At 68.4% G+C, this 10,611-nt stretch overlaps 3 protein-coding genes across 3 annotated transcripts; all 3 read left to right on the top strand.

The window, feature by feature from the left end:
- Positions 1–632: 632 nt before the first annotated feature.
- EMIHUDRAFT_430817 (hypothetical protein) lies at positions 633–2,510 on the top strand (the record flags this gene model as incomplete). The annotated part of the gene is made up of 5 exons (XM_005770031.1): positions 633–1,644; positions 1,714–1,743; positions 1,813–1,896; positions 1,966–2,027; positions 2,108–2,510. Coding segments are annotated over exons 1-5 (1,530 nt in total), but the record flags the coding sequence as incomplete, so codon positions are not given.
- A 3,155-nt stretch (positions 2,511–5,665) lies between these two features.
- EMIHUDRAFT_75737 (hypothetical protein) lies at positions 5,666–5,953 on the top strand (the record flags this gene model as incomplete). Its single annotated transcript, XM_005770030.1, has 1 exon — positions 5,666–5,953. A coding segment is annotated over one exon (288 nt), but the record flags the coding sequence as incomplete, so codon positions are not given.
- Positions 5,954–6,553: 600 nt separating this feature from the next.
- On the top strand, positions 6,554–8,728 carry EMIHUDRAFT_53974 (PAS domain protein; the record flags this gene model as incomplete). Its single annotated transcript, XM_005770029.1, has 2 exons — positions 6,554–6,910; positions 8,102–8,728. Coding segments are annotated over 2 exons (984 nt in total), but the record flags the coding sequence as incomplete, so codon positions are not given.
- Positions 8,729–10,611: the final 1,883 nt, after the last annotated feature.

Genomic DNA, 10,611 nt, shown 5'->3' with positions numbered 1-10,611 from the left:
CCCCGCCGTCCCCACCCCCCTCTCCATCGGGTATTTTGCCGATTTGGCTGATTTTGTTTGGGCCCAAACCAACCAGCCTCACTCAGACTCGGCTCAGAGCCCGGAAAAATTGTGCTTTCCCCGGGAAAATAGAGAAAAGGAGGGCGCTGTAGAGAAAACAGGAAAGGAAAAGAGACGGGGTGCGAGAGGCAAACCTTATTCAGCCTTCCCTGGGACCCCGTGTTGCATGTCACTCACTGTCATCAATGTGCGATTTCGGGGCCCGGGGTTGTGCGTTTAATACGTGAGGCGTGGGTTCTGACTGTCGTTGCGGTCTATCCCTTTCTCGACTGTCTGAGCTTGTGCGTCTTGGGTCCGTGGTTGTGTTTTTGTGTGTGAGGCGTGGGAGTGCCTCGCAACCCTCGCTCTGGGCGCCTGCGTTATTCTCCACTCGCACTCGCCCGGCGCGCGGGCCTCTGCGTCCTCCGCCCCGCCCCGGCCCGTGTCCTCCGCTCCTGCTCCCGCCACTCCTCTCGCGCCGCGCGCGCGAATCGGCAGCGGCCGCGCGGCTCATGCGCCACTTCACGCGCCCACTCTCGCGCCGCGCTGCCGCGCGCCCGCCGCCGCTCACCGCACCGGCACCGCCGCCTGCAGGCGTGCTCGCCTCCGCTGCTGCTGCGCCGGTGTGGGGGCGAGTCCCGCTGTGGGGGCGCCATGTCCACCTACTCCCGGCCGCAAGTCCCGGCCGGCTCGTGCGGCGCCATCTCGCTGCGGCTGGCGGGCCGCGACCTGCTCAAGCCGATCAGCAAGATGGACCAGGCGTTTTACTTTCTGCAGCCGGTCGACGTCGTCGCGCTGCGCATCCCCGACTACCCCACCATCGTCCGCGAGCCCATGGACCTCGGCACGATCGAGAAGAAGCTTGACGCGAGCAGCTATGCGACGACGGAGGAGTTTGTGGCCGACGTCAAGCTCGTCTGGTACAACGCGCGGCTGTACAACCCGGTCGGCTCGGTGGTGCACGAGGCGGCCAGGGCGCTCGAGAAGGCCTTCGACGACCGGCTCGAGGCCCTGGTCGGCTCGTGCGACCGGCCCGCGCCTCCCGCGCCGGACTCTGACGCGGCGGACGGCGTGCCCGCCTCAAAGCTGCGGCCCCTCCTGCGCAGCCTGCAGTCGCACGCGCGCTCGAAGCCGTTCCGCGTGCCGGTGGACTACGTGGCGCTCAACCTGCCGCACTACCCGACCATCATCACGCAGCCGATGGACCTCGCCACCGTCTCCTCCAACCTCGAGCGGGGCCGGTACGGCACGGTCGCCGACCTGAGGCGCGACATCGACCTCATCTGGCAGAACGCGATCGACTTCAACGGGCCGACGTCGTGGATCGGGGCGGACGCGTCGACCCTCCGGGAGCACACCAAGCGAAAGTTCAGCCAGTCCGGCTTCGCAGACACCGCCGCCATCGCCCTCGACGCCGCCGCGCCGCCGCCGGCCGCGCCCGCGCGAAAGCGCGCGCCGGCGCCGCCCGCCGCCGCGCGGCCGGCGGGGCGGTCGGGCGCGGCGGGCGGGGCGAGCGCTGCGGCGGGTGCGGTGGAGGCGGACAGCTTCGAGATGACCCTCGGCCAGTGCCGCTCGCTGCTGCGCCCCTTTCTGCAGATGCCTCAGGCCGCAGCGACTCTCCTCTCGACTCATAGTCGGATGGTGCGCGGTAATGAGTGACGAATGGTGCCACAGGCGCGTGACTTCCTCGCGCCCGTCGACCCGGTGGCGGCACACCGCCCGAAGGAGGGACGATGGGTGGCAGATGGTGAGGACAGCCCACTCCTCTCGCAGGTTGCGCTCAACATCCCCGACTACCCGACGGTGATCACCCACCCGATGGACCTCGGCACCGTCGAGCAGCGCCTCGACCGCAAGGACGACACACGCGCGGGAGAGGGGACAGGTCCAAGACACGTCCGTGACAGGTCCGAGACATGTCCGTAGGAGTACACCGACGCGGGAGGCTTCGTCCGCGACATGCGCCTCGTCTGGAGCAACGCAATCAGGGGGGCCCCCCCCCCCCCCCCCTCTCCCGCCTCGCCCTCACTCCCACCCCCCAACCCCCCTTCCCCCACTCCTCCCGCAGGTACAACCCCGTCGGCACGCCCGTCCACGCCGCCGCCGCCGCCCTCTCGGCCGAGTTCGAGAAGCGCCTACTCGCCACCATCGAGCCCGCCTTCGCTGGGCCGACCGGCGACCAGCCCCGCCCCGCGCCCGCGCCGCCAGCGCCGCCGCGGCCCGCGCCGGCGCCGCCGCGGCCAGCGCCGCCGCGGCCAGCGCCGCCGCGGCCGGCGCCGCCGCGGGCCGCTCCGGCGCCGCCACCGCCAGCCGCACCGCCCGCGGCCGGCGCTGCGAGAGCGGCGCCGCCACCGCCGCGACCGCGCGCGCTGCCCGCTGCGACGTACCTCAAGGAGGAGGCGACCGGTGAAGCGGCTCGCGTGCGGGCGATGTACAAGAAGGCTGTGTACTCGCTGCGGATGCACAGCGGTGCGGCCGCCTTCCGCGCGCCGGCGCGGCACGCGAGTGGGGGCGGCGCTGTGTGTGTGTGCGGTGAGGCGTGTGCGTCGCCGCGTAGGTCAACTGGAAGAAGCTGAAGCTCTGGGAGTACCCGAGCATCATCACGCAGCCGATGGACCTGGGCACCGTCTTCAAGAAGCTCGACCGGGGCGAGTACTCGACGGCGGAGGCGATGAAGGCCGACGTCGAGCTCGTGTGGGCCAACGCGCTCCGCTTCAACGGCGCCGACTCGTGGATCGCAAAGCCCGTCAGCGAGTGCCGCGACCTCGCGGAGGCAAAGTTTCGGCACGCTGAGGCCACCTTCGAGTCGGCGCAGAACGCGCCGGCGGGCGGCGACGAGCGCTCTCTCAACGGTGCCGTCACCAACCCGTCGGGCACGGCGATCGTGACGCCGCAGATGCGGCTGCACTTTTGGTTCAACGCGAAGCGGTTGCGTTCGAGCGAGATGCTCGAGGTGCAGCGGATGGTGAAGAAGTGCTGCCCGGCCGCTCTCGTGCCGCTCAACTCGGGCGACATCAAGATCGACGTCGACGCCCTCGACTTTCGCTCTTTCATGCGGCTCGACGTCCACGTCCGCAGCGTGCTGGTGCAGCGGTGAGAGGCACCTCCCTGCCGAACCGGTGATCCTGCGAGAACCGGCCCCCGCGCTTGCCCCACCTCTTGGCTGCAAAGCGGAGGTACGGCGAGGAGGGGGGGAGGACCGGGGGCGCGGGCTCCGTGCTACCATAGGTGCATGTACGACGGCCGTTTTTGGGATTTGGGGATCTGTGAGGGGGCGTCCAGCCTCCAGCTGGGCTTGGGGCCGGGGCCCCTGCCCCCGCCCCCGCAGCGCCGCAGGAGTAGAGCGAGAGAGAGAGCCAGAGCTAGTGCAGTCAGGGTCCTACACACTCAGTCGTGTATGGCCACATACGGGTAATGTAGACGATAGGCTCTCGAGGTCTCGAGAGCCGCGCACGTTTCATCCTATCAAACCGTTTGACCCCGGGGTTGTAACAACTCTCGCGTACACTTCGGACGGCGCACCTGAAGAGCACAGGGCCCGCGACTGCATGTGAGCATGGCAGATTCGCAGGGTCACCACGATGACATCAAGTCGTTCGCGGCGACCCGTGCCTTCGAGGAAGGTCCGACGCCACCTCACTGCAGTCCCTCCTCACTCTGGCCCGCAGCTGACGACCGCCTGCGCACGTTGCAGAGCGCAAAAAGACCAATGAGCAGGTGCTCAACTTGCTGGGCATTCCGCACGCCGACGAGGCTCGACGAAAGATGACGGAGCTGGTGCATGACAAGGTGGTCACGGCCCTGGGCCAGCAGTGTCAGTGGGGTGTGAAAGCCGGGACAGAGCAGAGTGCCGAGCTGCCGCCGGTGGAGCTGCAGGACCTCATCGCGGAGCAGCGCGCCTACCGCCGCGTCGGGTTCACCTCCGAAGTCTTTGAGCTCCAGCATGCCATCAATAACAAGCGCGCCGAAGGTCAGGGCGACAAGGCGGAGGAGGACGACAAGCTGACCAAGCAGCGGCTGATGGCCATGGAGATGCGGCAGAACAAGCGAGCGGCTGAGCTCCAACAAAGCCAGCAGGCTGAGACGGAGAAGCTGATCGATGCGCAGATGCGCGACTACCAGCAGCTTCTCGAGCGGCAGGCGGATGAGATGCACCAACTCGTCGAAAACGTGACCGCCATGATGACGATCGGCGCCAGCTGGACGCCGGTGGTGCAAGGCTCGCCCGACCAAGGCGGAAGCCTCTCTTGGGCGGTACAGCTCAAGAAGCACCGATTCCGGCCCAGCCGAGACCTGGCAGCGCTCACGTCAAATGTGTCAAAGCTGGGCGAGGTCCATGCCGGTGCGTCCATCTTGCGTGAGCTGCAGCAGAAGGCGGAGGGGCTGGAGCGGCACGAGCGCGAGGTCTGGAGGAAGCAGACGATGCGGGTCATCCTCGGCAGCGACCGCGGCTCCTTGGCCTCACAGCTCGTGGCCGGCCACAAGGTGGCGCAGGAGAAAATCAAGGATCACCACCGGCAGCGGATGCGCATCCTCGACAAGGTGCACGACCGGGCGAGGACGACTCTTGAGGGGCAATTCAGGTGCGCGCGCGCGCAGCGCCATCCAAGACTCCACTCTCGACAGCCCCTTCCGCCGCCGTATTCGACACAGGCTCGAGAGGCTGAACGTCATCGAAGGGGTGAAGACGCGTCGCAAGAAGGAGACGCAGCGCGAGTCGGAGGAGGCGATGGATTTGGGCGACTACCAAAAGAAGCTGCGCTCGGGAGGTGCTCGCTCCCTCGACGGCATGGCGGCAAACATCCTCAGCAACAACAACGACCGGTCCATGCTCGTCGACTCCACGGGAAGGTCGACGCTCGTCCGCCACGACGGGAGCATCTGGGAGGCCCCGTCGAGCTCTGGGCTTGCTGCAGCGAGAGCGGTACGCACCACGCAGCCGTGCGTTGGAGGAACGGCTAGAGTCTCACCGTGCTTTCCCTCGCGCCTCAGGAAAAGTGGCAAACCCACACTGCATCGGAAGCCGCGGCACCGCTTGACTGCACCGAGATCCTGCTCCGCCTCTCCTGGCTCGCACCGGAGGTGGACGCACTGCGGGCAATCATACGACGTGACGGTGGCCACACGCTGTTTGCGCAGTTCCTTCAGGAAAGGGATAAGCGGGCCAAGGTGCGGGGCGCCCGCCCGCTTCCGAGCCTTGTCCCTGCGCGCGAATGAATCGCGCTGATGGACCCACGGATCACGTGTGCATGTGAATGTTCAGGTGCTGCTGGTGCACTGGGAGCAGATCAAGGCGTGCATGGCGATACGCGACCCGTGGGCGCGCTCGACCGAGGCGATGCTACTGCATGAGTCGCACCGCGCTTTGGGGACCGGCGCCCAGCCGGTCCGGGTGGACAGCGCGGAGGCTCTGCAGCTGCTCGAGCAAAAGGCGGAGCGAATCTTGGGACGGCTACAGCTCGCTTGGCTGGCGCCTTTTCTAGAGAGCGAGCACGGCCAGGAGGTCGTCCGGCTCTCCAAAGGCGACGGCGAATACGCCGCGTTGCCGCGTCTGCAAGCCGACGATTGGGTGGGCATGCTGGCCGCGGCGACGGAGGCGCTGCCGCACGCGATCATCGTCGCGGACATGCACGCCCCCGGCGCGCGCATCGTCGCCGCCAACGAGGCCTTCGCCCAGCTCACCGGCCACGCGCGCGAGGACGTCATCGGCCGCAACTGCCGCTTCATGCAGGGCCCGCGGACCGAGCAGGATGCCGTGCGGCGCGTCGTAGAGAGCGTGCGCTGCGCGCGGCAGGGGCAGGTCGAGCTGACCAACTACAAGGCGGACGGCACGGCCTTCCGCAACTTGCTGTCGCTGCAGCCGGTGCACGACTCGAACGGCGTGTACCGCTACAGCATCGGCGTGCTGAGCGACGCCGCCACGCTCGACGAGGGCGGGCGCGAGGAGGTTGAGCGGCTGCGGCGCCTGCTGCCTTCCGATTTCCACGAGGACTTGGCAGCCAAAGATTTGCCTCCTAGATTCGAGGATACGGACACGGCTAGTACCGTCCACGATCAGCCCGGCCTCGACAAGCTGTTTGGTGTTCGGAATGCGAGCCGGACATTTCGAATGCTGCTCAACGACGGCGAGGGCCTGGAGGCGCTCAAGGCGTACCTTGGGCAGGGCGTGGGCGAGTCTGGGCTGAAGCAGCTCGAGCTGCTGCTCGCGGTGCGAGAGCTGAGCGCGCAGCCCGCAGACGCGCAGGCGGCCCAGGCGCGCGAGCTGGCCGACGCGTTCATGCCGGGCTTCGAGGGCGCCTCGCCAGCGGAGCTGGTTGATCAACTCCTGCAGGCAGCCGGCGAAACGGCCGAGGCCTTCGCAAGGGAGTGGATTCCCTCCTTCTTGTGCTCGCCATCCAGCGACGCGGTGGTACGGAGGCTGCCGGTGGGGTGCGAGCGTCCCTTTGGCAGCGCGTCCCACCTGCTCTGGGACCAGTACCGCGTGGAGCCTGCGGCGTCTGGCTGGCTCTACTCCATCGTCAGCGCTGTGGACGAGAGCCCCGAGTGCGTCACCATCTCGGACCCGCGCGTGGCAGGCCACCCTCTCATCTACGTCAACCAGGCCTTCTGTCGGACGGTCGGCTACAGCAGGTCAGAAGTGCTCGGGCGGAACTGCCGCTTCCTCCAGGGCCCCGAGACGGAGGTGGGCGCCGTGGCGGCCATCGTTGGTGCAATCCGCAGCGGCGCAGATTGCAGCGTCCGGATCACCAACTACAAGCGCAGTGGCGAGACCTTCCTCAACCTGCTCTGCTTGCGCGCCGTCACCGACGCAGAGGGCGCCGCGAGGTTCTACATTGGCGTGATGCAAGAGATCCGGGCTGGCCAACGTGATGTGAGTGCATGCTCACACCTCCTCCAGCTGATACCCATGCACTGCACGGGTGCGACGATCGGCGGCGCTGTCAAGGTAGATGCCAAGGATCGGCCCTCGCCAACAAGAGATGGAGCGCTACTGCACGAGGAGTTGGAGCAAGCTGCGTCCGGCCACGTTGCGCGCGGACCAGCCGACGTATGCTCTTCCGTGCGGTTCTGCGGTGAGCACAAAAACATGGTCGACGGAGCTCTTTCTCCGGACCGCTCACGGCTGCTCAGGCTCCGACTGCTTTCAGCACCGGCCGACCCTCAACTGGCCCGTAGCTTTGCTCACGAGCTCATATCGAGGGGCAAGGTCAGTGCCTTTATCGAACTGGTGCCGGCTGCTGCACGAGGCAGGCAGCTTGAGAAAGCTTTCGAACCGGCTGCTACTCTAGACGCGCGGCTTCAGCGGTGCGCTCCAATTATTGCGAAGCACATTAGTCGCGTGCTGGAATCCAGCTGGGGAGCGAAGCTCGTCGAGCAGATGACAGTTGCAAATGACGATGATTATCGCACCTGCAACCATGATTGGGTGGGCATGCTGGCCGCGGCGACGGAGGCGCTGCCGCACGCGATCATCGTCGCGGACATGCACGCCCCCGGCGCGCGCATCGTCGCCGCCAACGAGGCCTTCGCCCAGCTCACCGGCCACGCGCGCGAGGACGTCATCGGCCGCAACTGCCGCTTCATGCAGGGCCCGCAGACCGAGCAGGATGCCGTGCGGCGCGTCGTAGAGAGCGTGCGCTGCGCGCGGCAGGGGCAGGTCGAGCTGACCAACTACAAGGCGGACGGCACGGCCTTCCGCAACTTGCTGTCGCTGCAGCCGGTGCACGACTCGAACGGCGTGTACCGCTACAGCATCGGCGTGCTGAGCGACGCCGCCACGCTCGACGAGGGCGGGCGCGAGGAGGTTGAGCGGCTGCGGCGCCTGCTGCCCGGGCGCTTCGACGCGCCTGGGGATGAGTCACAGAGTGTCTTGCCGGGACGCACACCGACGCAGAGGCATGGTGAGGGTTCGGACTTCTCCACCTCCCCATTGGAGCGCGCTCGAATCTTCTGGCTGAACAACACGCGCAGTAGCCTCGACGCGGTACTTCTCGACTTCAATGCAAGGGAAGATTTGTTGAGGCACCTTGGGCAGGGCGTGGGCGAGTCTGGGCTGAAGCAGCTCGAGCTGCTGCTCGCGGTGCGAGAGCTGAGCGCGCAGCCCGCAGACGCGCAGGCGGCCCAGGCGCGCGAGCTGGCCGACGCGTTCATGCCGGGCTTCGAGGGCGCCTCGCCAGCGGAGCTGGTTGATCAACTCCTGCAGGCAGCCGGCGAAACGGCCGAGGCCTTCGCAAGGGAGTGGATTCCCTCCTTCTTGTGCTCGCCATCCAGCGACGCGGTGGTACGGCGGCTGCCGGTGGGGTGCGAGCGTCCCTTTGGCAGCGCGTCCCACCTGCTCTGGGACCAGTACCGCGTGGAGCCTGCGGCGTCTGGCTGGCTCTACTCCATCGTCAGCGCTGTGGACGAGAGCCCCGAGTGCGTCACCATCTCGGACCCGCGCGTGGCAGGCCACCCTCTCATCTACGTCAACCAGGCCTTCTGTCGGACGGTCGGCTACAGCAGGTCAGAAGTGCTCGGGCGGAACTGCCGCTTCCTCCAGGGCCCCGAGACGGAGGTGGGCGCCGTGGCGGCCATCGTTGGTGCAATCCGCAGCGGCGCAGATTGCAGCGTCCGGATCACCAACTACAAGCGCAGTGGCGAGACCTTCCTCAACCTGCTCTGCTTGCGCGCCGTCACCGACGCAGAGGGCGCCGCGAGGTTCTACATTGGCGTGCAGTGCGATGCGTCGCAGCTGAAGCACTCGTTCGCCAGCACGCTGGTGCAGTTCTTGCCCACAAGTGCGCCGTTGATGCCGCCTATCCTTTCAACAGCTCCACCCCCGACCGATTCGGAAGCGGCTGGATGCGACGTGGCAGACAGCGTGCGCTTTTGCCGCGAGCACACGATAGTGCTCAAGGCACTAGATGCTTTCGATCCAACGATTGCGTTCACATGTTTGAAATGGAGCGGTGGCCTGGAGGCGGCCTTTGATGCTCTGCTCCTGAGCGAGTCCTTCACCTCCTCTTTCGAGCAGTTTGTCACCGAGCATCGCCCGCACCGCTCGCAAGACTGGACAACCTACCGCGCGCTCTCTAGCCTTTCTGCCATGGGCCATGCGGGCTCTGCTGCCGGCTCGCTCGCCTCTCTCGAGGACGCGACGGCCGGGACAGCCGTCGCTGCAGCCGGCGGCACCGCGCCGCCTGACGAGCCGCGTCCGTGGACAGCGGCGAGCACCCGCTGCTGGGCGAGAGCAGCGGCGCAAGTCGGCGTCGATGGCGCCGTCGCCGCAAAGCGTGATCGAGATCGCTTTGGCGGAGGCGCGAGCGACGCGGTGCACGACGAGAGGGCGGGCCTCGTCTCGGTGGGCGGCATCACGCCGCCTGGCATGTCTCGGCTCGGCGCCGAGGCACAGAGCCGCTGCGAGGCAGCGGCGGCAACGCGAAGCGGCGGAGGCACCATCGCCGGGCAGTCTCGGGGTGGCGTGGAGGGCCACTCGAGCTCTGCCGGCGGGGCGGCCGCCGCTCACGGGCACGCGACGCGAGGAGGCGTCGCCGAGGGCGTCGAGGAGGCGCTCGACGAGGCGCGGCCGCGGGCCGGGTCCTCTCGGAGCCGCGGAGGCGCCGCTGCAGGCGGCGGCGGCGAGAGCGAGGTCAGCAGGCAGAGCGGCTGTGGCGGTGAGGGCCATGCGGGCTCTGCTGCCGGCTCGCTCGCCTCTCTCGAGGACGCGACGGCCGGGACAGCCGTCGCTGCAGCCGGCGGCACCGCGCCGCCTGACGAGCCGCGTCCGTGGACAGCGGCGAGCACCCGCTGCTGGGCGAGAGCAGCGGCGCAAGTTGGCGTCGATGGCGGCGTCGCCGCAAAGCGTGATCGAGATCGCTTTGGCGGAGGCGCGAGCGACGCGGTGCACGACGAGGGGGCGGGCCTCGTCTCGGTGGGCGGCGGCGGGCCGCCTGGCATGTCTCGGCTCGGCGCCGAGGCACAGAGCCGCTGCGAGGCAGCGGCGGCAACGCGCGGCGACGAAAGCACCATCGCCGGGCAGTCTCGGGGTGGCGTGGAGGGCCACTCGAGCTCTGCCGGCGGGGCGGCCGCCACGCACAGGCACGCGACGCGAGGAGGCGTCGCCGAGGGCGTCGACGAGGCGCTCGACGAGGCGCGGCCGCGGGCCGGGTCCTCTCGGAGCCGCGGAGGCGCCGCTGCAGGCGGCGGCGGCGAGAGCGAGGTCAGCAGGCAGAGCGGCTGTGGCGGTGAGGGCCATACGGGCTCTGCTGCCGGCTCGCTCGCCTCTCTCGAGGACGCGACGGCCGGGACAGCCGTCGCTGCAGCCAGCGGCACCGCGCCGCCTGACAAGCCGCGCCTGTGGACAGCGGCGAGCACCCGCTGCTGGGCGAGGGCAGCGGCTCAAGTCGGCGTCGATGGCGCCGTCGCCGCAAAGCGTGATCGAGATCGCTTTGGCGGAGGCGCGAGCGACGCGGTGCACGACGAGGGGGCGGGCCTCGTCTCGGTGGGCGGCGGCGGGCCGCCTGGCATGTCTCGGCTCGGCGCCGAGGCACAGAGCCGCTGCGAGGCAGCGGCGGCAACGCGCGGCGGCGGAGG

This window comes from Emiliania huxleyi, assembly GCF_000372725.1.
Source record: "Emiliania huxleyi CCMP1516 unplaced genomic scaffold EMIHUscaffold_401, whole genome shotgun sequence".
Classification (NCBI taxonomy): domain Eukaryota; phylum Haptophyta; order Isochrysidales; family Noelaerhabdaceae; genus Emiliania; species Emiliania huxleyi.
Note: the sequence above shows the minus strand (reverse complement) of the source record. Positions and strands in the feature narration are given on the sequence as shown.